At 48.3% G+C, this 26,886-nt stretch overlaps 13 protein-coding genes across 13 annotated transcripts; 7 read left to right on the top strand and 6 right to left on the bottom strand.

Annotated features, from left to right (window-relative positions):
* Positions 1-229: 229 nt before the first annotated feature.
* Positions 230-1,303, top strand: VTP21DRAFT_2202 (uncharacterized protein; the record flags this gene model as incomplete). Its single annotated transcript, XM_069392372.1, has 2 exons — positions 230-1,196; positions 1,272-1,303. The coding sequence occupies 2 exons, from the start codon at positions 230-232 to the stop codon at positions 1,301-1,303; spliced, it is 999 nt and encodes a 332-aa protein (XP_069250779.1).
* Positions 1,304-3,007: 1,704 nt separating this feature from the next.
* On the bottom strand, positions 3,008-6,043 carry VTP21DRAFT_2201 (uncharacterized protein; the record flags this gene model as incomplete). Its single annotated transcript, XM_069392371.1, has 10 exons — positions 3,008-3,391; positions 3,455-3,545; positions 3,609-3,738; positions 3,811-3,896; positions 3,985-3,996; positions 4,076-4,453; positions 4,545-5,070; positions 5,140-5,395; positions 5,474-5,904; positions 6,016-6,043. 10 exons carry the CDS (start codon positions 6,041-6,043, stop codon positions 3,008-3,010), a joined length of 2,322 nt encoding a protein of 773 aa, XP_069250778.1.
* A 170-nt stretch (positions 6,044-6,213) lies between these two features.
* Positions 6,214-6,519, bottom strand: VTP21DRAFT_2200 (uncharacterized protein; the record flags this gene model as incomplete). Its single annotated transcript, XM_069392370.1, has 1 exon — positions 6,214-6,519. One exon carries the CDS (start codon positions 6,517-6,519, stop codon positions 6,214-6,216), a length of 306 nt encoding a protein of 101 aa, XP_069250777.1.
* A 236-nt stretch (positions 6,520-6,755) lies between these two features.
* Positions 6,756-7,619, bottom strand: VTP21DRAFT_2199 (uncharacterized protein; the record flags this gene model as incomplete). Its single annotated transcript, XM_069392367.1, has 1 exon — positions 6,756-7,619. The coding sequence occupies one exon, from the start codon at positions 7,617-7,619 to the stop codon at positions 6,756-6,758; it is 864 nt and encodes a 287-aa protein (XP_069250776.1).
* A 231-nt stretch (positions 7,620-7,850) lies between these two features.
* On the top strand, positions 7,851-9,966 carry VTP21DRAFT_2198 (uncharacterized protein; the record flags this gene model as incomplete). Its single annotated transcript, XM_069392366.1, has 8 exons — positions 7,851-7,865; positions 7,932-8,119; positions 8,187-8,290; positions 8,347-8,690; positions 8,767-9,051; positions 9,124-9,213; positions 9,286-9,437; positions 9,495-9,966. 8 exons carry the CDS (start codon positions 7,851-7,853, stop codon positions 9,964-9,966), a joined length of 1,650 nt encoding a protein of 549 aa, XP_069250775.1.
* A 748-nt stretch (positions 9,967-10,714) lies between these two features.
* On the top strand, positions 10,715-12,200 carry VTP21DRAFT_2197 (uncharacterized protein; the record flags this gene model as incomplete). The annotated part of the gene is made up of 3 exons (XM_069392365.1): positions 10,715-11,510; positions 11,648-11,887; positions 11,950-12,200. 3 exons carry the CDS (start codon positions 10,715-10,717, stop codon positions 12,198-12,200), a joined length of 1,287 nt encoding a protein of 428 aa, XP_069250774.1.
* A 96-nt stretch (positions 12,201-12,296) lies between these two features.
* On the bottom strand, positions 12,297-12,708 carry VTP21DRAFT_2196 (uncharacterized protein; the record flags this gene model as incomplete). The annotated part of the gene is made up of 2 exons (XM_069392364.1): positions 12,297-12,495; positions 12,680-12,708. 2 exons carry the CDS (start codon positions 12,706-12,708, stop codon positions 12,297-12,299), a joined length of 228 nt encoding a protein of 75 aa, XP_069250773.1.
* A 26-nt stretch (positions 12,709-12,734) lies between these two features.
* VTP21DRAFT_2195 (uncharacterized protein) lies at positions 12,735-14,996 on the bottom strand (the record flags this gene model as incomplete). Its single annotated transcript, XM_069392363.1, has 1 exon — positions 12,735-14,996. The coding sequence occupies one exon, from the start codon at positions 14,994-14,996 to the stop codon at positions 12,735-12,737; it is 2,262 nt and encodes a 753-aa protein (XP_069250772.1).
* Positions 14,997-17,617: 2,621 nt separating this feature from the next.
* Positions 17,618-20,019, top strand: VTP21DRAFT_2194 (uncharacterized protein; the record flags this gene model as incomplete). The annotated part of the gene is made up of 5 exons (XM_069392362.1): positions 17,618-17,704; positions 17,777-18,091; positions 18,156-18,203; positions 18,281-19,268; positions 19,376-20,019. 5 exons carry the CDS (start codon positions 17,618-17,620, stop codon positions 20,017-20,019), a joined length of 2,082 nt encoding a protein of 693 aa, XP_069250771.1.
* Positions 20,020-21,481: 1,462 nt separating this feature from the next.
* Positions 21,482-23,191, top strand: VTP21DRAFT_2193 (uncharacterized protein; the record flags this gene model as incomplete). Its single annotated transcript, XM_069392361.1, has 3 exons — positions 21,482-21,817; positions 21,896-22,292; positions 22,374-23,191. The coding sequence occupies 3 exons, from the start codon at positions 21,482-21,484 to the stop codon at positions 23,189-23,191; spliced, it is 1,551 nt and encodes a 516-aa protein (XP_069250770.1).
* A 100-nt stretch (positions 23,192-23,291) lies between these two features.
* On the top strand, positions 23,292-23,577 carry VTP21DRAFT_2192 (uncharacterized protein; the record flags this gene model as incomplete). The annotated part of the gene is made up of 2 exons (XM_069392360.1): positions 23,292-23,456; positions 23,509-23,577. The coding sequence occupies 2 exons, from the start codon at positions 23,292-23,294 to the stop codon at positions 23,575-23,577; spliced, it is 234 nt and encodes a 77-aa protein (XP_069250769.1).
* A 317-nt stretch (positions 23,578-23,894) lies between these two features.
* VTP21DRAFT_2191 (uncharacterized protein) lies at positions 23,895-24,904 on the bottom strand (the record flags this gene model as incomplete). The annotated part of the gene is made up of 3 exons (XM_069392359.1): positions 23,895-24,212; positions 24,307-24,341; positions 24,430-24,904. 3 exons carry the CDS (start codon positions 24,902-24,904, stop codon positions 23,895-23,897), a joined length of 828 nt encoding a protein of 275 aa, XP_069250768.1.
* Positions 24,905-25,220: 316 nt separating this feature from the next.
* VTP21DRAFT_2190 (uncharacterized protein) lies at positions 25,221-26,766 on the top strand (the record flags this gene model as incomplete). The annotated part of the gene is made up of 4 exons (XM_069392358.1): positions 25,221-25,449; positions 25,540-25,869; positions 25,961-26,130; positions 26,236-26,766. 4 exons carry the CDS (start codon positions 25,221-25,223, stop codon positions 26,764-26,766), a joined length of 1,260 nt encoding a protein of 419 aa, XP_069250767.1.
* Positions 26,767-26,886: the final 120 nt, after the last annotated feature.

The following is a 26,886-nucleotide window of genomic DNA, read 5'->3' as shown; positions in this document are numbered from 1 at the left end:
TGCAGATACTGTGGAAAGCATCGTCATGGTTAGCGCGATCTGTAAATCTCCTCTTCCTCAGGATCCCTAACCATATTCTATATCACAGAGCTAAACTCTAATCTAATCTTTATATTGCGGGGTGGCTATAAATAAGCCAACTTGTTATTATGCTCCCCCATACTCTCCTTCACTCCCTCCTCTCTTTTTTCCTTCCGTCCCCTGCTTTTTGGCCAGACCCGTTCAAGCAATGAAACTTTCACTCTTTTCTGCTCTCCTGACTCTCACTGGTTTCGCGCTCGCAGCCTTTCCCCACGATGGCCTCACCGCTCGAAAGCGCGGCCTCCAGAAACTGAAAGCCTCCAACAAGAGCCTAGACACCTCCAAATCACTAAGTATTCTCTCCTTCAACACCTTTCTTTTCTACAAAAACATATATCCGAACTGGGGACAGAACTTACGCGCAGAAGCAATCGGAGCTCCCGCCGACTTTATCAAGGATCACGATGTGCTAGTTTTCCAGGAGGCATTCGAGCAGTCTGTGACGGATCCCCTGCAAGGGAACTTGGCCAAGTATGGATACCCATATCAGACTCCTGTGACGGGTCGGTCGAAGAAGGACTGGAATGCGACGACTGGAAGCTGGTGCAGTCTGTGTCCAGCTAGCGGGGGCGTGTTCATCGCATCGAAGCATCGGATTGTTGAGAAGAGGCAGCATGTGTTCGCCAAAGGCTGCGGTACTGATAACACGGCTAACAAAGGATTTGCTTACGTGAGACTTGATATGGGGACCAACCAGCCGCTCCACGTGATCGGAACCCACACGCAGGCGGACGACGGTGGCTGCAGTGGAAGTGAGAAGAGTGTACGCGCCACTCAATTCCGCGAGATTCGCCAATTCGTCGACACGTTGCCTGCCAATGAACCTGTATTTGTCATCGGGGATATGAATGTGGATAAATCCTCGAGCGAGTACAACGATATGTTGAGCATTCTTGGGGCAAAGGGCGCCGATACTTTTGATGGGTGGCCGCTGAGTTATGATGTGAAGACGAACACAATCGCAAACGAAAGAGACCCCAATGGAGCCAGTGCTATCCTTGACCATGTGCTGATCGCCAAGGGAGGAGTTAAGTCTGGAAGCAAACAAACTGTGTTGAAGGTAAAGATGAAGCCATACGAAATTAAGGGAAAAACCTATGACGACTATTCCGATCGTAAGTTTATTCAATATTTGCTTGTCTTTGGCATTGATACCGAATCTGAAAGCTAATCCGGAAACTTCTCTTTAGATTATCCCATTCATTATACTGCGACCCTTTAATGGTGTGAACCTTATTACTGGAGATGGTGTCTGAATTTTAATTTATTTCATGGTTTAATTGTTGGGAATCATTGTATAGAAGGAAATTAAATAAACAAGGCCAAATCAATAAAGGATGCATCCGTCTTGCAATATGTTGTGGTCGCTACCGTGGGAAAACAAACAACTGCGGTGGTTCGTCTTGGAAAACTGGCCCAGCATCTTACTGTAACGGTTGCAGAGCATAAAATATGCAATACCTATATGAATATATTGTGCAAGCTACATATTTCGCGCATAGCTTTTCGGCTAAAAAATGCTTAGCATATCTAACTATAGCGATGTGCAAGGAAAGTATCCTTACTGAAGCAAAACAAGCAACCGGGTCTTGGCCACAATAAAAGATCAACCATAAGCCTGTATTTCAAGTTTAGTTCCAAAAACCCATCCAACACGATCGACACACTTCACAAATAAAAGGGCACAGATTGCTTTTTTGAAGCGGAATGATTTATTCTTCAATTTAATACTTTTTATATTAAACTTTATTCATATCTCTTTTTGTTGAATTTTCATCAGTTTTGGATTAGTTGAAGGGATTTAGCACTTAACAAAATGCATTTTTTACCCCTAGTTTTCATTGCGCTCTCGGTAGTCAGTGGTCAGCTTCCGAACAGTTGTGATCGGGGCAATACGGGTACTCTTTGTACTGGTGTATCGAACTGTCCGCCGTGTTGGCTTAAAAATGGAAACAAATACGATTGTTATGATTATACACTCGAAGGGAGGTGCCCTTGGAGTGGTATGTGGGATAGAAATTCAAGTGAAGGCAAAACGAGCTGTAGACCAGGCAACATGCAAAGTGTTCCGGCATGCACTAAGAATTGCGCACCTTGTTGGAAAAACGAGGGTAGCTATTATTCATGCTTTAATAAAGTGAATGGACAATGTCCTTGGCCAGGGATGGAGGAAGTGAATATTTAATGAAGCTGTGTCGTATAACATGAATGAATATATCTTTGTGAAAGTATCAATCAATAAAATGCTTAATTGATAAGGATCGATAAAACACCTCCATCGTTGACAAGTTTGGGGGTAAGGAGACAGCGATGTGTTTAATAGCAGGCAGGTCTTTACGAAAAAAGAAGATAGCGTGGGTAAAATTAAATAAAACATACGCACCTTACAAGTTGTATGTAAGAAACAATAAGACTTAATAATAAAAGGCAAAGTGGAATAGTGGGTGGCAAACCAAACAGGGCTCCATCATCTGTAAGCTATTCCAGATGACTGGGCTGAGTTAAAAAACACATCTCCTTACTCTGGGGCTAATTGCCACCAAGGTGGAAATAATTAAGGTCAAGGTTGAATGCTTTAGAGCTTAGAAAGTGGATCGACTTGTACATTTGGCCGAAGAATTAGGAGAATTATTTTAGTATCATTGAAATGAATACCTATCTATAAATGTCCTCTTTTTTGTTTGTGTGAATGCGGAGTTTCCATTCATTATTTTTTCTCCTTATTTAATGTGTTATTTCAGAGGGGATGGTTGAAGAAAGAGATTATAACAGGGTAATATATTCATATATATATATATATATGTATGGTAACAAGGTGAAATAATGAAATAAATTTTCATCCAATTCAGCTGGTATAATAGCCCTATCTGCCCGCAAATATGAATACGAAATACCAATGCCATGATGTAGTGTGCTACCTCTTAACCTATCGTTGTTCATTTTCTAAATGTGAGCTTCCTGCGGCTGCCCCCAAGAGCCACGATACATCATCATTTTGTCGCTGCTGCTGTACTTGTGCCATATGTTGTTGCACCATCATCTGCTGATAGAGATGAAGTTGTTCCGCATTTGTTTGATCTTCTCTTGGCCCGGGCTGCTGATTTCCAGAACGGTTCTGGTGCGAGGTTGAAGCGGGTGCGGGTCCGAGAATGGGTGGGCTAGCAAAAGGGTTGGTAGTATGGGAGGCATTGCCTGAGTTCGGTGTGGATTGTAGGGAATAGGGTGGAGGAGAACAAGGAATAACAGGTTGAGGTACGTTATAATATTTAATGTTGAGTTCTTCGAGGATTTGTTTAAATGCAAAAAGCAGCTTCGAAAAAGTACAAAGTTACCCTTTCGGCCTTCGTTGGGTAGAACAAAACTTGCCACTTACCTTTGTTCTCCGCGTAAACCGTTCTCCCATGTTTTGCCAGTTCGATTTGTGTTCAAAGCAGACCAGCAGCTCTAACTTATTGGTATCGATCCTTTTGATATACCAAATTCAGCGCTCATTTCTCAATCAACTAAGAGAGGTTCAAGCCACTTACATGTTATTGAAAAGCAGGCTGAATGACCCGAGAGTAAAGTCGCGTGCCGCCTCTTTCGCCACCCACTCGTTCATCCGCTCCTGTGCCTCCTTGATTTTAAGACTGGGTGTGTAGAAATCGATGGCAATAGCTATGCAGGGGGTATCGCAAGGGATAAGGAATTTCGGCACGTATACCCAGCAGTTTGAGGGTGACTACTTACTCATTGCCTCCGACATATTACCCGACCGTCGCACGTTCTCAATGTTCATGTTTGCGAGCTGGTTATTGGGATGATAGATAACAACTCTAAATATACAGAGGCGCAAATAAAAAATCGTATTCCAAGTTAATGAATACCAATCGAGAGCCTCTTGTGAAAACATCTTTTACTCACCCATCCCACCGTCTATTGTCCAGCCGCCATAGGGGAGCATATAGAGTTAATGCCAGAACACATCCAAATACAAAATTCAACAAGCACTTACGTGAAGGTGGTTGTGAGTAGTCCCATCTCGGTGACAATCATATGGGTTCCGTTCAAATAAATCCTATCTCCAGCGTCGAAGGGATGCACCATAAATACAAAAATAACACTTTCAAACATATCTTTTGCCGCCTGCCCGAACACAAAACTCATTGCCAGCAATGCGGACCAGAACGGCAGCAGTCCGCTGAGAGAAACGTTGAAGCTGCTGAGGGCGATGAGGAACCACACCATGAACCCAATGGTGAGAAGAATATTATCTAATTTCCCAGTGCACTGCGAGAGGTCACGAAGCGCCGTGGCAATGGCCTTGCGCTCGCGATAGATGTTGATCACAGCGCTACGGATTTCCTTCTTGCTAATATCACCATTGCCGTCCCTAGATACAGGAGAAGAAGGCAAACACAATAGATCAGTATGGGGGGAGGGGGAAGGAGAATGGGAGAAGTTTCAAGATAGAAAATGCCTACCGGTCGAAAATCTTGAAGGCATTTTGAGCCTCCTCCTCCGTGTCAAAATAAGCAAAGAAATCGTCCGGCAACAGGTAGGTGCGTTCACCTGTCTCCTCTAGGTTTTGTGGCTTTGTCCGATGACCATCCTTGTCTTCTGCGTCATCATTGATGAGTGCTTCGAACAGCTTCCTCGCAAGCTTTTTGGCCTGGTAGGTCGTCTCATCCTCATCATGCTTGTGGTACTTGATATTTCCACTGTTAAGCGTCAGGAGGTCAGAAGGCTTGCCCCCAAGGGGAATGCTCTTGATGCGATTGAAGATGTGTGAGCTGCGCTTTTTCCCACTATCAACGGTGCTGTCCGTGTAAGTTCTCGTGGGCGGTTGTGGTGACATGTCGCCCTCGAAATTATTGAGGTGAACACGCGAGTCATTGCCGGCAGATGGCTCCTCGATTCCCGTCTCGGTGCGCAGCATTTTCTTGCGAAGTTTTCCAAGCAATTTAGAGTTCTCGTATTTCTGGATGACCTTCTTAAATCGATCGAGAACTAGAGGAACAGCAAGGCAAAAATAGTTAATAGAGAAGAGAGGCGCCTGGTGCCTATAGGATTGCTTACCCCATAGCGCATACTCGTTATCCTTGATTCTCGTCTTGTAGGCCTTCCGGTGGAATTTCGTCACGATGATTTGCAGGAGTAGCTTCTCAATCAGAAGTAAGAGCGAGCCGAAAAACGCGCATTGCATGATTTTGAATAATATGAAATTGTACGCATCGATGGTCTGAAACAAAAGCAATGCACACACCCAATAGCTGAGCCAGGCCCAGGCCGTGACAATGAACAATTTCACGTAGAAAATGACGGCTATGAAATACTAGGGTTTGGCAAAATTCATCGGGTCAAAGTTTTCAGTTACAGGCTCAGGACCGGCTTCAACTTCATTGCATTTTACCTCTAATTGTGACATGACGCGCTCTGTTTTTTTGGGTGAAAGCCTGAGTGTAAGCTTATGGACTACCCATGGCACAATCCCGACGCCCCAACATGTCACAACGGTAATAACCATCATAAATGCGAGCCATGTAAACCAGAATTTCAACTGATTTAATTCTCGAGGAAAGTGCACATTAAGTCCAACCGCTGCACTGATAAAGGCAAGAATGAGCAAAGCCTTCAAAACAGCCCAGACGATGTTGTAGCGGCTGCTTCGGGGAGCGCGTTTAGGTGGATTCGCAGCGAATTCTTCATCGTCATCATTCCAATCGAATTCTTCCGGCTCGTCGCCGGGCGTTTTATACTCAAGAGCGTCATTGGGTTTGATGACATCGTCACTGGAGATACGAATTATAGCATCGGTTGGGCGTTCTGATGAAGGAAGGGAGACTAAGCCAAAAACAAATAAAAAAGCAGAGGGGTGGAAGCAAATGAAGGTTAATAATTATCAGTGATCCCCTTTTCTCAAAGCAAGACATTATATTAAAACTGCATTCCTACCCTCGATCTTCTGTTTGTCAAGAGACATAAGAGATGTGCAAAGTGGCGAGATAATGAATGGCAATGAGAAGTGTGGGATGAGTGCAGGGCGAGAAGAAGATTCAAAGGGGCGTGAGGGCAGGGGAACCTGCGGACTAACAACTTGGATAGGGTATAGCGTCGCACACTGTGGTCCCCGTTGATTAGAGCGAGCTTATTTTATAGGAATCCAGCTGCCGCATAAAAATAACTCCTCAAAGGGCACGCGAGTCGGCGACAGGGGCATCTCCAATTAGAGGTTAGCAGTCCCGTGGAGCAGGGCTGCAGGCGGTGGGATGCACCCTCCGAGGAGCCGGTGACTCCCCCTGAGAAGAGCCGGAAGCCGAAGAGGGAAGATTCGATTTGGATTAGGCTTAGATGTTTGCAAGTCATATCCACGGTGCAGATTTGGGAGATTTGGAAAGCCCGCGCGTCGAACCAATATTGCAACGTGGGACAAACCGTTGCCCAGGGATTGCTTATCATCCCGTGGAAAAATTAATTAGAAATTCGGGCTGGAATCTTTCCGTTCTCCGTCAACGAGTGGAAGCAGGCCGCTTGGCCTAGTTGGCCCGCTTGATTGTCCGTGAGATTCCAGCGTGAAAGCCACGGGCTGCGGATGGACGCTCGGCAAGGCGCATGGATGATTAGCGTGGTTTATTAGATATAACAAGGGTGCATATATAAACAACAAATTCTAAATGGAAATGAAATATTCACATCTAATAATAATGTGCATGAGGCAATCCTGGAAAGACCGAGTGTCGGAACAGCCAACCATAGGCAACGGCCCAGTAGGCAGACCCCGCGAATAAGCCGCTCAGCATTTCCGGAAGATCGTGGAAGTACACCGCGGTGTAGAAGAGCATCACCGCCCACAGCGCTATTAGGGCCGCCGCGCTTGCAACGTGCCATGTCTTCACCTGATCGAAAAGCCGGTAGAAAGTCTCGGACATCTCCTCGATCAGGAATAGAGAAGAGTGCACTAGAAGCATCCCATGGCCGCTCACGTCGTGCCCTCCGTGCCACTCACCTCCACCCATTTTGCATAATCGCCCAGTAAAGTGTCCATCCACAGAGCACTTCCCCCCGGTATATACGTACACTCGGTCGAATACGCTAGGCCCAAAACACCATTGCGTCAATGCATACCAGTACACGGTGGCCATTATCCACCGAACAATTGCCTTATGCCACCCGGACTGTCGTTGCCCGATCACATAGATCGCAAATGCAATGGTGGTCCATCCCCAGCCATTCTTGGCGAAAATGCGATTAAAGATATTGGTTTTTTGTGAGAAATAGCTTTCGCTCTCGGCAGAGGGGAGGTAGTAGAACGAACCATATAAGATGATGATGGGATAAAGCAAAAAGAGGTATTGATGCGGAGAAAGTACCGGGAGGAATCTGCCATGTGTCTTTTTATTGGGCAGTGGTGCAGGCGATGCTGAGGAAGAACGTGTTCGATCTGATCCCGTGTGCGATGTTAGTCTGCCTGAATGGGCTTCAAAATCTTTAGTTCCAGATAAATTACGTTTATTCGTACGAGTGGATGCAGGTAGTATATAAGATGTATCCCCGTTCATACTTGAAGGCAAGACCAGATTAAGCAAGGAGCTGACGGAGATCGAGGTGAAGAATTAATTAATCGAATTGGGGTGGTTTTAGAAGTGAAAAAGGGGAGCTCTCGTTTTACAAATTCGGATTAAAATCTTTAAAGTCTTGGCAACGTCACCGCTGTGCCACATTTCACTCTTCCATAGGGTTCCTACTTGATCGAGAGATGAAGAGGATCGGAAGGAGTGAGATCTACTAAAATGGGAAAAGGAACGGTGAGTATGCTCGCTGATACTTTGAGAATGAATTCAGACCAATATTCATCGTTTAACTATGGCTAGGATAAACTCTATATAACCCATTCAGAATGGGACGGGACTGCAGATCCAGAGGGAGCATCGATGGGTGGTATATCGAAAAAGAGAAAGCTGCAGGATTTCAAGAGATTACCATTTAATTTCTGTGCGCTATCACTCCAGCCGTTCGAGGATCCAGTGTGCACCCCAGAAGGGATTATATTTGATTTGAAGTATGTGATCTACTTGAGTACGTTCTGGAGCAAATAATCCTTATATTAACTCGAAGATCGATTCTAGATATTTGGCCCCTTTTCTAAAAAAGTATGGAATCAATCCTGTCACCGGCCAAAAATTAAGCGCCAAGTCACTAACAAAACTGCATTTCTCCAAGAATGCTAATGGTAACCCCCTAATTTTGCTGTGTAGTTGCCACATATTAATCAGGATGAATTCTTAGGAGAATACCATTGTCCCATCACTTTCCGAGTCTTCACGGATCACACAGCAATCACTGCCGTTCGCACGACCGGCAATGTTTATGCCCAGGATGCAATAGACAAACTTAATATCAAACCCAAGCACTGGCGCGATCTATTGAATGACGAACCCTTCACACGCAAAGATCTCATCATCCTACAGGACCCCAACGACTTAAGACTGCGAAATCTGCAGCAATTCTACCATCTTAAGCATAATTTAAGAGTTTTGAGCGAAGAGGAGGAGAAGGCAAGAGCTGATCCATTGTATAATATCAATACAAGAGGCACAACGGGTAGAGTTCTAGCCGAGCTGAGCGAAAAGGTATATCATTTGTGTTGAACCTATTCGATGACTCTATTATATGGATGCCTAATTAGAGTATTTTCCGTCTCCATAGGCAAAGGAGAGCGCAGATAGCGAATCCGAGGGCAAAAAGCTCTCCGATTATAACAAACCGGCCCTGGTCGGATCCAACCCCTCAAAACCAGCCTATAACGCTGCGCATTATAGTACTGGACGCGCCGCCGCATCTTTTACCTCTACATCAATGGATCCAGTGCTTATAAATGAGCGAGCTTTGATAGATGAGGAGGAGTTCATGTTCAAGCAGATCAAAGCCAAGGGGTATGCAAGAATCGTGACCAATTTTGGAAATTTGAACTTGGAGCTTTACTGTGATCAGGTAAACGTTAGGTTCTTTTTTTATCTGATGCATTTATGAATCCTTGACCTTAAATGGTTGCTCTACAAATAGACCCCCAAGACGTGTTATAATTTCATTATGTTGGCCAAATCTGGCTATTACAAGAACATCGCATTTCATCGAAAAATCAAGCATTTTATGGTAAGTTAATTCAGTGGAGATTCCATTGTCTCCATTTGGAGATATTAACGTACCATTTTCCTTTTCACGAAGATTCAAGGCGGCGATCCAACTGGCACAGGAAAAGGCGGCGAATCTTACTGGAAGAAGGATTTTGAGGATGAATGCCGCTCTAGCCTCAAGCACAATGAGCGCGGCATACTTAGCATGGCAAACAGGGGCCAAAACACAAACTCCTCCCAATTGTAGGTTTTTTTTTTTGCTCTCTCCCACCCCCCTAAACGGCTCATTTCTCCCTGTAGCTTCATTACATTTCGGCCGTGTCAGCATCTGGATATGAAGCACACCATTTTTGGGCGCGTTGTTGGGGGGATGGAGGTGCTGGATCAGATTGAAGAGGTGGACACTGATGACGGCGATCGGCCCAAGCAAGACATCAAAATGCTCGACGTAGTAGTGTTTGTGGACCCGTTTGAGGAATGGAAGAAGCGACTGGAGCGCAAGCAAAAGTACCAGCAGCAAGCTACTAAGAAAGAGGTGCAAAGCGACGACACTGTTACTTGGCTAGGGACGGCCCGAGTGACCTCCTCTGCGTCCCCCGTCGGCACAACAAAAAGTAATGGCGTCGGCAAATATTTGGCCGGCAGGCAAGAGAAGCGCGCGGCTTCCACGGCATTAACGGCTAATGGGGAGAGCGTCGAGGGCCCGGAGATGGGTAATAAGAAGGCCAAACAGGTGACTGGCTACACATTTGGTAACTTTGACAGCTGGTAGAGAGAGAGGCTGTAGGTCGCAAAATAAAGATGGCATGATTTTAATGCATGATCCAAATGGTCCAAAATGGAAATGGATGTTCTCATCCGCGTTTAACTCTAAATTTGAATGTTGGGGAGTTCTAAAATTCCAAGATTTATCGAGAAGAGGGCAGGGCCGCGGCGGATGATTTGTTGGGAGGCGTCACAATCGTCCGAGCAGTATAATATTTTATTGTAATGTCAAAGTGCCTATCTCGCCATCCCCCAACATTTTATGACCGTGAATACCAAAGGACAAATTGGGGGTAGGGCCGACTGCAGGGTCGGCTCCTGATTACAGTCCCCTAGGGCCAAGGGTGGGCAATTTACTGGGCCAGCTAGGCAGCGATGATGGGCGATAATAATTCGGATCTACCACTTGTTTTGGGGCAAAAGAGTACAAATCTACGAAGCTATCCTCGTTCTTGCTTCTTTTTTCCATTTTCTAAACACGCCCCTTCTCCTCTTCCGCGGTAGCTTCTCACGGGCACGTATCATTTTTGCTTTATTTTCCCCCCCTCTCCTCCTCTTCTCTTCTCTCCTCTCCTCCGCTACATCTGTTCCCCTTCACTACACTAATACATCAATAAATATATCTATTGTGTGCTATAAACTAGGAAATCGACCACTTCATTTTTATACATATACTATCTGCGCGTTTTATTTTCCTCATTGGAATTCAGGAAAAAAAAAACAGATTGGCGAGAATTGGTTAAAACGAAAACGAAATGTCGACAACGATAACTTCCACTACCACCACGACCTCTGTTCCCTCCAGCAGCGGGAAGAAGGAGAAACTGGAGCCTCTCTTTGATGGGCCTATCACATTTAGCAACTGGTATAAGTATGTCAACTGGGTGCACGTGGTGATCCTTATAGGAACCCCTTTAGCGTCCATCTATGGTTTGCTGACGGTGGAGCTCCAGAGGAAGACATTGATATGGGCCGTAGTCTACTATTTCATCACGGCCCTTGGCATCACGGGCGGATACCACCGGCTCTGGGCCCATCGGGCCTATAACGCCCACCCGATCCTGGAGTGGTACCTTGCCCTGGCCGGGGCAGGAGCGGTGCAGGGCTCGATCCGGTGGTGGTCGCGCGGACATCGCGCCCACCACCGCTATACCGACACGGACAAGGATCCCTATAGTGCCCACCGTGGCCTGCTGTGGTCTCATATTGGCTGGATGCTGGTGAATCGCGGCAAAGGCATCAAAATCGGTTACGCAGACGTCACCGACCTCGACGCCAATCCCATCATACGAATTCAACACAAGTACTACCCCCTTTTTGCCATTGGCATGGGCTATCTCTTCCCGACGCTGGTGGCGGGCTTAGGGTGGGGGGACTGGAAGGGTGGATACTTCTACGCTGGGACCGCCCGGTTATGTTTCGTCCATCATGCCACTTTCTGTGTCAATAGTTTGGCCCATTACTTGGGCGAGGCCTCGTACGATGACCGCCGGACTCCCCGTGACCATTTCATCACGGCCATCATGACCATGGGCGAAGGATACCACAACTGTGAGTGCTCTCTTTAACTATATACCTTTGTGTTTTATTTGTTGATTGCCACCATCCTCTTTTCGCATTTGCTTTACCGTGCGCTGTTTTGTTCCCCACTAATGCACCTGTTTTCTTTTTTGTTTTCATATTCATAGTTCACCACGAGTTCCCGAATGACTACCGCAATGCCATCCGCTTCTACCAATACGATCCAACCAAATGGTTTATTAAAGCCATGTCCTACCTTGGCCTCGCTTATAATCTCAAAAAATTCCCCGAGAATGAGGTGCAGCGCGGCCTCATCAACATGATGCAGAAAAAGCTGGATATTAAGCGAGCCAAACTCTCATGGGGCATCCCGATCAATACTCTCCCCACCATCACGTTTGAAGAGTGTAAGCCCGTCTTTCCATTCCATTCCTCCTCCGGTGGCTCTGACTGCTCTCTCCCCGTTTAGTGAAGCGTTTATGTGAGAAGGAAAACCGGGCCCTGATCGCGGTTGAAGGAGTTGTCCACGACGTGGCCGCCTTTATTGACGAGCATCCCGGAGGTCGTTCTCTTATTCTCAGCGGGATCGGAAAGGACATGACCACCGCTTTCAACGGAGGCACCTACGACCACTCCAACGCGGCTCGAAACCTGTTGTCGCATATGCGCGTTGCCGTGCTCGAGGGCGGTATGGAGGTGGAAGCAAACAAGCAACACTAGGAGTTCCAACTTCAACCATTTTTCTCTTCATCTCTTTAAATACTATTGTACTAGCTATATATATATATATACTATCGCGGTATACAGATTTTATTTTTATCCCTTGATGGAAAGATATAAAAAGGCCTCTTCTTGTGATTTGCATATTTTTTTTGTGTTTCTAATGCATTCTTTTATACTGCCCTCATCTATCGATCCGCCCCAGCTTCTTACCTGCCTTTTCTGCTCTACTCTATTTCTCTTTCTTTTTCCGTTGTGAATAGGAATAATTTTTCTTGGTTTAGCTTGTGGAGAACTAGGAGAAGAGGGAAGTTGATCCGCTCATGTCTATTCTATTTCTATTCTATATTAATTCCTACTACAACTCTTTAGAAAAATCAATTTTTATATTTAAACAAATATCAGTACAAAGGTGTAAAAACGGGAGTGTAGAAAAAAAAAGGATTACAGTGAATTCGATTGCCTCTTGAATATGTTACATTTCACATTTTTCTTTGAAGAAAATCATCCGTGTGGATTTGTATAAGACAGACCTCAAAAAGCGGTAGCAGTAAGTGTCCGCACTTCACTTTCTCGCTTCTCCTTGCACCCTACAATAAAACTCCAACCCCTCTCGTTGTAGTTTTCCTGCATTCTATCCACTCTTACAACCCCTACTTGCTTTAAACCCCACGTCTTTTCTGCGCCAATGGATTTAAATTGTCGCGACCAACGCTGGCATGCCCTCGACGTCCAGGTGGCAGAATGTTCGACCGATTTGGCACGAATGGGGTGCGAGGGCTCCTCCTGGAGCCAGGTGAACACCGCGTCCAAAGCAGATTGAACCTCTTCAAGTAGACGTATATTCTCCACCTTAGTTTTTTGAGGGCATCCGTGCACTGCATTCAGTGTGTCGTGATCGGAGCCAAGGGAAGGGTGGTGGGAAAGGGTGAGCAAGGTCGAATGAGTGATATCCCTGCACGCTAGAGCAGCTTCTGCGGCACATTGGATGGCCACACCGCGGTCTCTCTTCGATACAGCAATACGCAAGTCATCTGTTGCCTCGATAAGACTTTTCTCGACCCTCTCGACATTAAAGATTCTACTTCGATCACGGCCTGCCCAGCCCTCCGTAGGGGATTCAAGCATAAGTTTTGCGCTACGTATGCCTTCAGCTGCAGCGCGATAGTTCTCGCCCCCTGGGATAAAGTGATCGGCCTCGTTCAAAAGCTGGTACAATGCGCCCACCGCTGCATAGGAGATGCTGCACGGCTGGCCTTTCAAGCTAGGGCTTGTGAATGCAAGGCTTACAGAGTGGAGAAGGTCCATTACTTGCGCCTTGGCGTCCCCTAGAGTTTGCCTCACTCCTCGGTTATCTCTGGCTTGCACCGCATAGGCAAATAAATTCTCAATGGAATCGCAAAGTTGGGTCCATGAGTCAGCAATGATGCCAGCTTCGCTGCTCGCGGTCAGAAGTGTAAGCGGACAATAGTTGTACTGTAATTTTCCTGTCTTTTGGATCGAGGTCACCAGCGCTTCAACTACGGAATTGATTTCGCTTTGTACTGCGCGTATACCGCCCTCCCGCATCTTCCCTCGATTGGACGGAACAAGAGAAGATATTTTCTCCTCTGCAAGAGCTATATTCTTCACTAAAGGAAGAGCCTCAATTACTTGCTTCAAGCGAGAAACAGCCTTTGCCCTCAAGATCGGATCCGGATTCAGAATAAACTTTTTCACCGCATGTCCCGCTTTCTCCCAAGCGTAGCACAGCTCATTTTCATGGATAAGCTTGCGCACTGCCCCCATCTGAGCAACTGCGTGTGCAAAGTCCAGAGTCATCGCCCTCTCCTCGTTTTTAACGAAATCGCTCAATGCCTTATACACTTGAGTTTGTATGTGCACAGAATCTACGTAGAGAGGGGTCCCTCCAATGGAGGTCACGGGTTCGGCTTCCATTGTGTGAAGAAGAAGCTTATGAGCACTTTCAGCAGAAAGCCTTTGGATCAGTGGAGAGAGACGGTTGAGAGTGACACGGAGCCTTTGTAAGTTTTGAGCAGCCTGTGTGCGGTCCTCTTGACAGAGTTCACTGGCCCCCACGCCAACAACCCACCCCTTTGTCCATACTTCGCCTACTCCATGTTCGATGATGCATGCCGCTCGATGCACTCTCAATAAACTCATCATATCGCTTGGTCTATCCCAGTAGGCCTCTTTGGCGAGCTCAAACTCCATTTCACCCTCAATTCTCTCCTCTCTCTTTATGGAGTCCAAAAAGTGGCCTGTAATTTCAATGATTCGGTGAGCCGCGTGTTCTCGCCCTATGTTGAACACAATATTCCTGATTCTTCCAGCATCAAACTCTTCGGTTGGACTGAGTAGCGTGGCAAGCTGACGTGCCGCTGTCTGTAGGCGCCAACGGTGCTGGTTGTGGATCTCTTCATTGGCCAACTTCTCGAACTCTTTGGATAGAGAAGAAATGACGGTTTTGTCTCGGTCCAAAAAAGCGACCAGTGCGGGAACAAACTCCAGTTTCAATTCCTCCTTTTTATTATCAATTACCTCTCTCTCTTTATCCTGAACCTTTACTGCGACGATGAATTCTTTGCTGGGCAGTTCCTCCTCCCCACCAGGGGGTAGCTCGGGGGTTTTGGGGGGAGTCTTCAGTTGCCAATCTTCTTCTTCCTCGGGGTTAACATGTTCTACATGTTTGACATACACATGAGGGAAGGCGAATTTCCGCCCAAATTTCTGCTTGATGTGGGCGCTATCTTTAGGCTTTCGCTGTTGTTGTTCGTGGTGCACTAACTGGAGCATTTTGGAAATGGGATTGAATAGATGAATTTGGAATGAATGTAGGTACAAGTCGCCACTTTGATAAGAAAATAAAAATTGAAAATGAAACTACAAGAACAGCAATAAGTTAGAGAAGTAATGAAAGACGATAAAACAGTTCAATTCAGCCAAAAGAAGGGAATGAGGAGATATAGAACGGATGATTTGACTCTCCTCTTTTTTTTCTGATTTAGTATCTGTAAAGTGCCTCTCGCCTACTATCAAATGTGACCAGAATCGGAGAATGTAAAAATTGAGAAACATTTTTAAAAGAAGCAAGGCGCATATCGCAAAATAAGGAAATCAAGATCGATCAAAATCAAATGCGGTAGGTGACGAAAGCTATTATTCATAGCCACAGGGAAAAACTTCGCCTCCATGGATATAGTATACCTATACTTCAGCAAGAATTTCTTTTAAAATATAAGCCCCACTCACACCTCAACTCATATGTTTTGAGTTGACATTAACCTTAGATATTTTATGTAATGACCGAATGAAAAAGCAGTCAGTTGCATAATATTTTTAATACTGGATGTTGTGTATAATATGATAATTGATTTAGTTAACCTTCCAGCAAATCTACATAAAATAGTTAAACAGTAACGCAAATTAAATAAAAGGGGATTAAAGTTTTTTCTATGCATAGCCCAATATATATGGATGTAATGTTAAGGAGGAGGAGAATATATCGGAAACACGTTGGATGATGCCATGGTGCAAGAAGTGTAGTCTATATTTCGTTGGCAAAGACGACTAACTTACGATTCTATTAACTTCCTTTCACTGCCACTGGATTATTTACCTACCGTATCAAACCAAGGTGATTTTCGGTTCTCAGGTTCAAAGTCTGGATGCAACTGTAAAAGAGGCGGCAATTATTTAAGCTTACTTCCGCTGAGCTGCTTCATTGCCCAAGTGCAGTCGTTTTAAATACTAGTTTCTACTCTTGAGCTACTTTAACGGCGCTTGGTCAAGCGCCACTTTGCACGGTGGATATTGCCTTGATTGATCCCGAAGGATTTTGTGTGGGTTCCTGACCCCAAGTACTAAAGCTATAACTTGTTTAAGGCTGAAAATCACGACATTGTCTTCAGGAAAATCCTACTCTATCAGGGATGGGGAACAACCTTTCAACGCATCGATAATCCCAGTGTGGCATTTCTACTTGGATTTGAGTTTCCTCCCGGAATATTCTTGATATGATTACTGCCAAGAGGAAGCGCACAAAGAGATGCTGCGAGAGAATCTATCTTACTTCTGAGTCGATTTGGAGGTGAACTGACTATTGCGCCCATAGCTTTGATCCGATAAGTTGCATTTTTTTTTTTTGGACTTCAAAAGCCCTAAGCGCTATCCACCTCGATAATCCTTCCCTGCATGAAAGCTATGTTCCTTTTAAACTCTTTTTGGATTGAATAGAATTTATGCCAAGCTAGAAGATTATCCCGTTAGGTATGGTGAATGGCTAGAGGGCTTTATTAGCTGGTGGCTTTTAGGCCCCTATTGAGAACGTTTATCAGTTATAGAGTCATCCTTCACTTCGAATAAACCTACCCCGACTTTTCTGAGTAAGTGTGGGCCTGCACTGGATCCCAGTAACTCTGAGACTACTTTACACTTCTATCACCACCACGAAAGCTCAGTGTTAGTTTGGATGGGCCCCAGGGTCGGTATGTCAAATTACTACACTTGGAAGCTGGAATATCTTTTTATTAATTAGAACTTACCCTAGGTTAAACAGATAAGGAACCCATTTTTGCGTATATACTTTTTAGGAAGTGGTAACCTAACCTAGGTATCCAATCCACCCTCTCTTTTTTAAAAAGATCAAAGTGAACCACTTCAAAATATGCATAGATTCATTTGCGATTACTGCATGTAGGCTAGAATACTCCAAATTGGTCGAATAAATGCATCAACGCCGATAAAAACGCAGACATTGAAATGTTTACATCTCTGGATCACATATAGACTGTAGGATGGCTAATCTATCTGGCCTTACGCTCTACGGGGATCATGCCCGTTTTTACACAGGCATAATAAAACAAATATGGGGGCGATGAAGACAGACCGTCGAAAGCTTCCCTTTGCTCCCTTCTTTGCATTTTATTGTTTGCCGCGGGCCCCTCCCTTTTTTTTCACCTCGACCATGGAGAGGAAAAATTGGAGCCAGATATTTTTGGGTCCTCGCTACCCAAGTAAATAAATGAGAAAAATGACAATTCTGTTCGCGCAAGCCACACTTAGGTTTCAATTAAACGCGCTGCGTAGAGGGGGTTTCCTTAAAACGGTTCTCCCTTCCTCATTCCGCAGAGAATTTTTGCTCCTTCTTCTCCTGTATATCCGTCGACAGACAACCGCGAATAGGACATACCAAAATTGGGTGGATGATCTACTTTGACATTAGCTTCTTGCCGTTATTGCTACATCGTTCTCCTTGTGACCACCCCATTGCTACTACATCACGACCAATCAATACCCCCCCATTCGCCTCCCATTTCCCCTTACTCCCCTTTTTATCCCACTAATCGGTTGCCCTAATTTTGTTGAGGCAGTGAAAGGTGAAGAAGACGAGAAGGAGCGTCAATCAACAAGCCTCCATGGCCGATATCCACATCGCAAGACCACGTCCCACAGCTACTACCATTCCTGAGGTTGAGGATGAATACATTGAGCAGGACGAAGAGGTATTAGCTCCCGTGCTGGCTTTCAATGCTTATTTCGTAATGACCCAGACATTCCGTTTTCCTGATGAGTAGGTCATCTTTGAAGGCATTGAGGAAATGGAGCTGGTAGACGGAGATTACATGGATGAGGAGCTTGATGATGATGACACGAGTTCTGATGATTTCGTGGACGACGAGGACTATCTCTCCTCCCCATCAATCCCCGATGAGGATATTGACTTTGACCATGTGTATGCATTACATGATTTTATAGCCACTGTGGATGGGCAAGCGAGCGTGGAACGAAACGACCTCTTGTCACTATTGGATGATACGAACACGTACTGGTGGTTGGTGAAGGTCCTACGGACGTCAGAGGTCGGATACATCCCCGCCGAGAATGTTGAAGTAATTTTTGAGCCCTCTCAGCATAAATTAACCCTTCGACATTAACCGTGTCTATTTTTCCTAGACACCTCATGAAAGATTGGCCCGGCTAAACAAACATAAAAATGTTGAAGTACGTGATTTTGTTCCCCCATCTATGGCCTTGTATAATCCGCCCATGCTAAACTATATACGCGTATTTTTTCAAAGTTTCTTGAGCGATTAGTAGAGGAGCTACGTGCGATTGCCCAAGAAGAGCTCCCTCAAAAGTCAAAAACCAAAGGAGTCTCATTTAGGCGACCCATTGTTGCCTGCGAGAGCGAAGAGTCGGACGAGGATGACGAGGATGAGCCGGAGGATACAATGACTGAAGAGACCGTGCCAAAATCCAGCTCGGAATCTCATTCCGTCCACTCCGGTAAGATGATGGATGAGCCTGACGACGGGGAGGAGGTGGAGCAAAAACGGGCCACGAGAATAGATTTGGCAAAGCCGTATATACTGGTGTCCGAGCTGAACATCCCCGAGCCGCTTATCGCCGAGTTCATCACCGATCCTCTTCCCCAGGTGGACGAGCTTGCTGCAGCCTCTGCAGAGATTAATGGTGTCGCTCCCTCCACTAACGGTGCAGAGTCAGAGGAGTCCGATGTGCTCCCTCAAAGCGCAGACGCACCCGCACCCTTTCAACTTCCCGATGAAATCGCGAATCGCCCACTACCGCCCACTCCTCGCAAATCCGAGAGCGGCTCTATCCGCAAGGAACTCCCTGCAAAAGAGAAGAAGGAGGGAATGTTTCTGCGCCTGTTCTCGCGAGGTTTTCGGAAAAAGATGCTGCAGCATCCGCCCCCATTTTTCTCTATGGCCTCCATTCGCCGTCGCAATAACGGGTCTGGGCAACACGAGGACGGCCACTCTTATCGGTCGCATTCCTCAAGTGGATCGCTCGACTCTTACAAGGCCTCGGTCGACTCGCTACCCTCCTCAGCCATGTCTGGAAGCGGGGATGTCACCACGAGCTTGAGTGTGCTGAGGATCTTTGCCGGGAACGTGCAACTAGGCGCCCTCTTTAAGACGGTGCTTGTCAATCCTCAGACCACGGCGGAAGAGCTGGTAAAACAAGCTCTGTCGCGGTTCCACGTGGAGCAGGTCGAGTCAAGCACGGTGGAGTACTATCTTTCTGCGCAAGGGCCTAACGGAGGTAAGCGAATAACAGCCCTTTCAAAGGGGGGAGGAGGTTCAACCTAGCAAGGCTAGTATCCTCATGAAACTTGTATTTTTTTTTTTTTTACATCGTTGGTTGCTTAGAATCGTTTAATTTGGCGCCCACGGACCTTCCGCTTGCTATTTTTCAATCCCTCACCACCCACCTTTCGAACGACAAATCGCTCACCACGCATCTGCGCCGCATCCCTCAACAGGATGGTGTTGTCGAGGTGAAGAGGCTCGGCGTCAGCACGAAACGCCGCTCCGAGCTCAACGGCGACGACAATGTAGTGAAGTTCCTGCTGAACAAGAAGTTCAAGCCCCAGGTCGGCACCATGATCATGCGCGTTTCGCTTTTCCCGGAGGACATGCCGGGGGCGCCCGTGAATGGGGAGAGGAAGAAGAAAACACAGAGTGGAGAGAGGATTGACAAGATGATGGCGGTCGGCGGAGAGGCTACCGTTGCGGAAGCCACCGCGCAGGCGCTAGAAAAATTCCATATCCTGCAGACCACGGGCGAACCATTGGCCTATCGCCTCACCATGCTGGTGGGGGGAGCGTCGAGCGAGATAGCGCTGAATCCTGCGGACCACCTGTGGGCGCTGACACAGGACCCCGCTGCGGCGGTGAAGAGGAATGGGGATGCCGCCTCACTGCACTCCACTGGCTCCGGAGGATCCACGGCCGGCCTACGCGGAGATGCCACCGATGTACGGTTTGTGTTGAGGCGGGTGCGGCAATATTAGTCGTAGCTAGAGGATTTTGTTTATCTTTTCTACACCGATATCCTATTTGATTTGGCGTTTAATTGGGGGTTTTTTTTCCCGTCTGCTTTTATATCTGATATAATTTCTCCCTTAACTCTTATATCCCGCGGTGCTGGAGGGGAGGAGAGATGGAGAGGTGGAGAGGGACCTAGGCCTAGCGGATTGGAATATGATGGGAGGAGGAGAGAGATGGGAATGAGGGGCATCTCTGATGGTTTTCTCTCTCTCTCTCATTTCCTCCCCTTCTATGTACAAGTGTTTTCTTTTGCTATTTTTCGATATTCGAGACTTGGAGGAGTGGACTAGGCTCATGATATCTTTGAAAAGTTTATATATACTTGAATATGATTGGAACGGATTCCTTTTTGTTGAAGATTTGCGTTTGTGTATAATTGTTTCTTCACTCTTTCTTCCCCTTTCTTTTGAACATTCTTCCCCCCTATAATATTTTCTTTACAGTTTTTTTTTATGTAGGATATTTATGCAATAATATAGCTCTCTCTCTCTCCCTCTTACCTTAGTCGGGTTTGATTTTCAGTTAGAGTTCATCTCACAAGCTTCGCCTTTGAGCTTACGAGTTGCACGCCTGTGCGCACGGAACGGCGGCAAGGACGGGCAGGCCTGACAAGTCACCCATGGGGGGAAGAGGGCGGCGACGATAAGGAGGAGACGCGCGAGGAAAGCGCGGGCCCCCCTATCTTAGGAGAGGATGGGGCACGAGCAAATCAACGTCGATACCCGCACTATGGCGAGTGGAAATGGGCCTCCGCAGACGCCATTGGGGCTCAGGACCCCGTTTTCGTGGTTGTTTTTATTCCGGCGTATATTGCCTGTTTTCGCCCCTGCTTTCGTTATGGTGACTTGACTATGCTAAGCAAGCGCCGTCATTGAACGAGCATGGATTCCCGGCTCGCCTTCCTTATCGCGGCCTCGTTGTGCAGTATGCGGCGGCGTGCAATGGGGCTTGCGACGGGGCGACCTGGCGGCCTTTGCCATATGAGGCCCGTCTGCGCGAGGGGGAGGGGAGAGGGGTGGGTCGAACGAGGAAGTGGCCTGAGCCTGCTGAGCCGGCGGCGGCCTCCCCTCGCTCCCTATCACTGCCGCCGCTCTAACCTGATTCGAAAGTCCGCCGCTAATGAACTCTAAAAGGAACCGCGTGGGTTTTGTGACAGAGAAGGAGTGGAAAGCCAAACCTAGTTTGCAACAGCTTGAATAAAAATGATATAACTTGGTAACCGTGCACCTGGATTATGTTATTTTCATTGCCGGATACCTCCTTTGCACCGGCAGCGCATCTTTTCCTGGGCCTTCCTCTCCCGACCCTGCTCTCCCACTGACTTTGGCCCTCGGCCGGCTCTCACTGCCAATCCTTCGCATTTCCCGGACCAGGCACCCGCCCTTTCTCGAGGTCATATCGCACAAGCCTGCTAGCATTGCGGTGATGTCGGCGAATCCCCCATCCACAAAGCAGCTGTCCATCCTCCATCATCACTCTGCCAACACGCTCCAGCGCCTCCTCCGCCTGCCCCATGTAGCCTCGCATATCTCGATGCTCTCGCCCACCCCCTACCGAGATTTGCAGCGGTTCTGCAAGCAGTCGATACATCTTCTTCTGCCCGCCCCCATTCCCCCCGCACGGGCAATCTCGGAAGAGAATGTGATGAAACACAATGTGTACCATTTTCTGCTCCTCTGCCGCAACCGACTGGGGCTGGAGGAGCATGAGCTCTTCCGCATAGCCGATGTTTTCAACGATGATTTTAGTGGATTCATGAAGGTGGGTGGTGGTGCTAGTGGCGTTAGTAAGCTCGAGGTTCGTCTTCATCTCTTTTCCTTCCCGATATCCCCCCGATAGGTGATTGCCACCGTTAATCGTGTGCTTGATATTCTCGAGCATAATAATTTTCTCTCCGCCTCTTTCCTCTCCCCCGTCGACGAGGAGCGCCGCCGCGAGGAGCTACTCGATCCCCAAAGATTGCGCGCTCTCGTTGAGGATTGGAAGGGCGAGGATCCCGACGCCTACGGCGCTCTGCTTCTGAGCGACCAGTTCCTTATTTCGGTCGGCCCCCAGGGCCCTCGCGAGATGAGGGTATGCCTGTTCGAGCGGGCCCTTGTTGGTTTCAAGGAGGCGGCGCCGGCACGGCAGGCGCTCGGTGTGGTCGGAAATAGGCGAGGACCGCAGGTGCTGAAGCTGAAAATTAAGGTGAATCTGCGGCGCATTGTGGAGGTGAACAAGAGTTGCCAGAGAGGAGGTAAGCTAGTCCCCCAGTCCCCTCCACTGCTTGTGTTCGACGTCCCCAGGAAGCTAACATCCCCGTCTGCTTTCTTGCTAGGCACTCCACTCCTTGAAATTTTCTTCAACGATGCTTATGAGAACCATTGCAGCCTTTCCTTCACGTGCCGGACTGCTGATATTCAAGGCGAGTGGGCCAGCGTTTTAAGGCGTCTGATGAAAAAGCAGGGGGAGATCCCGGAGCTTATTGCGTCCATGCGGCATATGCGTATCGGGCTAGACGACGTGTCGCGTGGCCCTCTCGTCGGCGAAAAGGCTCTCGTGCAGCCGTCGTCCATGCCGTGGCCGGCCTCCAGAGAGGCGAAGAGGGCGCTCTCGGAGCTGAGCTCGAGCACGATCTCAAGCACGATCTCGGTGCCATCCACCCCCACCGATGAGGATGGGCTTCAGCACAAGCTGCTGCGCGAGAGTCTAATCGACCCCGCCGCGATGATCGACAAGTTCCACATCCCCCCGCGGGTCAGCTCCACCTCCTCGTCCTCCTCTTCCCCATCGCTGCATGCAGGTGCAGGCGTGTTCAAATCTCCTGCCGCCTTACGGCTGCCCATGTCACCCTCCCATCCTGCACTCTGGGTGGATGGCGAGTTGAGCGCGGCGCTCGAGAATGGGGAGAAAGAAGTGGATACGCTAAGCGAAAGCAGGCCACACGCCAAGGTGGATGGCGTGCGCGGACGCTCGGCGTCGGCTCCGTCCGCCTTGCCTCCGCCTCTTCCGCCCCCCTCGCAGCCACTTCCCCCGCCCCCCTCTTCCCCCTCTTCTCCCTCCACGGCTCCTGTCTCTTCCTCCCCTCCCCCTCCCTCCTCCCCCGCGCATCTCCTTCTCTCCATCCACAGCCACCACAGATACCGAGCCCACTGACTCCACCGCCGACTCCGCCAGCACTCCATCCCTCTCCCCCTCAAACCCCAGCGATCACCAAGACCAGCTGCATCGATTTAAGCTGGTTCATGGTAAAAATATGTATGTGCTCTGTGTCCCGCAGGACATCTCGTTCGATGCGCTCCTGGAGCGTGTTGTCCAAAAAGTGGACGACAAGGTGAATCGCATCAAGTGGAACGACGAGGACGGGGATTTGGTGACCATGAGTTCCGACGAAGACGTCCGGATGGCGTTGAAGGACAGGGTGGTTTATTTGCACGTGTCGTAACCACCCTCCCCCTCTTCCTGTGAACTAGCCTGCCATGTTGGCGGTTTATCCGCATCTCTCCCCACGCCTTTCCCTCGGCGCCGCTGCCGCCGCCTAATAATAATGTATATAAACCCCCTTGAGAGTTATCTTTTTTTTCCCCCAATCTTTGTAGTGTATAACTGCTGATACTGCTAAATTATCTGTTTTGTCTCCTCTGTTGCGTCTCCTGCTGTCCACCCTGATATTATGTATAGTTTATCTATCGATGCTACTGTTACCGTCTCTATTTATATACGCGTATGATTTTATTTTTGTGTTCTTTCATTGACAACGGATAACAAATAAAACACAACCCACAAGTCTTACACGGCGACTCCCATCTATTTTGGCGTGCTCACAGTGGAAGAAAGGACAAGTCCCCCCCCCCCCTCTTTACTTTTTCAGCATCGATACACTTCCATCTTCCTCTCCGAAGTAGGCCGCGCTGGCCATGTCACAGAACAATCCCACCTCCACCACCCCCGTCAGCAACTTCAGCTCGCGGTAGAGGGCGGCGGGATCCTCGATGGGGCCGAAATGCACATCCGCAACAAAATTCCCATGATCGGTGACGGCGGGCCCCGCCTTAGCCGGAAGACCCATGCGAAGCGTTACGGCGATGGGCTGCGCCGTCTTCAGGCCGTTCTTGATCGTGTGGAGGAGGCGCACATGACCGTTGGGTATGATTTCAATGGGGACTCCCTGGACCCACTAGAGCATACAGAAATGAAGAGGTATGCATGAATAAGAAAGGAATGCAGAAGAGGGCAGGTGGCCACGATGCACAGCCGGAGGAGCTACCTACCTTGACACCAAGCCTATCTGATTTTTTTCGGGAATCTAATTCCGGAGAGAGAGAAGAGGGGTTGAGTAAATCGCGAGATATAGCAGGAAACAAGACCAATCCCCACTGTCAAGCATCACCCACCAGCAATTATCACAAATTTTTTCGCAGCTCGGGCAATTATCATCTCATTCAGCTGGGCCGCGCCCCCTCCCTTGATGCAATTCAAGCCGCTGTCAACTTCGTCTGCTCCATCAATGGCTACATCAATTTCGGGGTACTGATCGATATCTCCCAGCCGCAGCCCCGCGTCAATGATGAGCTGCCGCGACTGGAACCCGGTGGGAATGAAAATTTGCTGACTGAATTCGGCTGCGCGTTGCTTAAGGCGCTCGACCATATACACGATGGTCGAGCCGCTGCCGACCCCGATAACTCGGTGGGAGGAGGGCGAGAGTTGCTCGTCGACAGCACGATGGGCGGCGGCTCGTTTGGCGGATTCAATAGCGGTGATCGCGGAAGACATGCTTGCGTGGAACACTCGATGGAGACCGAGGGAATTTTTGAATGCGGGAGGTTTTAGAGGAAAAATACGAGGAATCATCCCCGTTTGATGCATTTGGCCACCACGATTTTTGTTTAAATAAACATCCGTATATCCTCCTCACCTCCTCCAAGCCGTTCTGGTCAGATTCTCGGCCAGGAGCAAATCATAAGCCACTCCACCCCGGCCGAAGCAATTGGCCGTGGGAGCAAACGGGGAGTGAGATGGAATTCTTTAAGAAAAAATATTATCCTCCATTAACCTCTGAATTTGGAGTGAGTTTCTTTTTTAGCACGCATCGCGATTATATGCCCCCATCTTAATTCGCCCCTGTTTAAAGATCATCATCGCCATCATTACCAGCGCAGCCATTTCAAAACCAAATTACCTGATGCCTCCCAATCAAGAGACATCCCGTGCTCCCAACAGTCCCTCTGTCGCACCCTCATCCACGCAAGCATCTGCTCGACAGGATGTTCTCTCTTTGAAGCATCAACTTGCCGAAGCCTTGGGCGATAATGGCCAGTACTACTGGCAGGCGCTCACCGATTTTGTGCGGGGAAGGCTTAATAGACAGGAATTTGATTTTTATGCCAATCTCTACTTGAATCATGAAAATGGTGAGTTCGATTTCTGCGTGATGGTGGGGCATGTTCGCGTGTGAGCATTCATTCATGCGTTGTTGTGTTTTTTTATGCTTGATAATCTAGCCCATCTCCACAACAAGTTCATCCTCGCCAATCTCCACAATGCTCAGCTAGATATTCCTCCACCGACGCAGCGGTCCGTCGGTTGGTCAAAGCGTAAGCGTGCCGGCACCAGCGAAGCGGATGGAGATCCCAAGCGGCGGCGTCTCAAGGAGGCCATCATCAGTTTAGGCAAGGCGGAACGGGAGCGCCTCAAGGCATTGAAGCGCGAGCCGGGCAAGCGAGGAAGGCCACCGATGTTGGTGAAGGGGGTGGTCAAACCCGCCCCCACCCGATTTTCGGCCGTGGCGAAGACGCCGATGTATACGGGCACGAGGGAAAAATTACCGTCAAGTATGTCCTCTTCCCCAGTTTTATCCCGTCCATTGTGTCGTGCATGCACTCAACTCCATCTCTATGTTACCCCTGGCTGTGATCCCTATAGATTATCAACAGGAGTACGTGCGCGGGGTGTTTGCGCCGCTGTGTGCGGACGCCAAAGCGCTGCCGGACTTTGAGAGCTTCCGAGATCGGATGGCGGGGATCGCGCTGGAACACGGACTCTTTGGCGGGGTGACCGAAGACTCGGTGCACCTGATGCGACATGCTCTAGAGGTAAATATTCGAGAATCGGTCGATATGTCCCCGGTGAAAAGCATGCGTGCTCTTTAAGTTTCCCTAACTCCTCTGCTTTTCATTTTTCTTTTGGGCTTCCCCCAGAGCCATTTGAAGACGCTAGTGAGCAACTGCATCTCCAAGATTCGAGCCAACCGCGGCATTGGCATCCAGCTTCCCGCGAAACAACCCGCCCCATCCACCGCTGTCAATCCCGCAACGGCCACCGCCATTCCCCTCTCCGCTTCATCGTCGTCGTCGTCGTCGTCCTCCTCCTCCTTCTCCTCGCCCTCCCCCTCCTCCGCAGCACCGACAGGGCCCGCCACCACCCCGACGCCCTCTCAGCCCCATCCACAACCCTCACAGCCATCCCCGTCGGCTGATACATCTCCCGTCACACCCCCTAGCACCACCAGCAAAATGACCATAACGGCTCAGGACTTAGCCTTTGGATTTGCGGTTACACCGCATGTGACTGTCCAGACTCCGATGGCGACGGATCGCCTCTTGACGTTGCTAGAGGAGGATGACGACGAGGCCGACGGGGAAGACGGATCGATGGAGGATGACAAGGGCAAGATTGACGAGGGCTATGAAGAGGACGACGAGGAGGAGACCTGGGACTTCTTTTCATGACGAGGGGCGAGCGCCTCTTCTCTTGGGTGCTGTTTTTGTTTTGTCGGTCGGTTGCCAATTCTCCGTTTCTTTTTCCATCTGTTCAGCATGTGTGTTTTCTTTTGGTTTTTTTTTTTCGTG

Source organism: Calcarisporiella thermophila (assembly GCF_041956535.1).
Source record: "Calcarisporiella thermophila strain CBS 279.70 unplaced genomic scaffold VTP21scaffold_13, whole genome shotgun sequence".
NCBI classification, from domain to species: domain Eukaryota; kingdom Fungi; phylum Calcarisporiellomycota; class Calcarisporiellomycetes; order Calcarisporiellales; family Calcarisporiellaceae; genus Calcarisporiella; species Calcarisporiella thermophila.
Note: the sequence above shows the minus strand (reverse complement) of the source record. Positions and strands in the feature narration are given on the sequence as shown.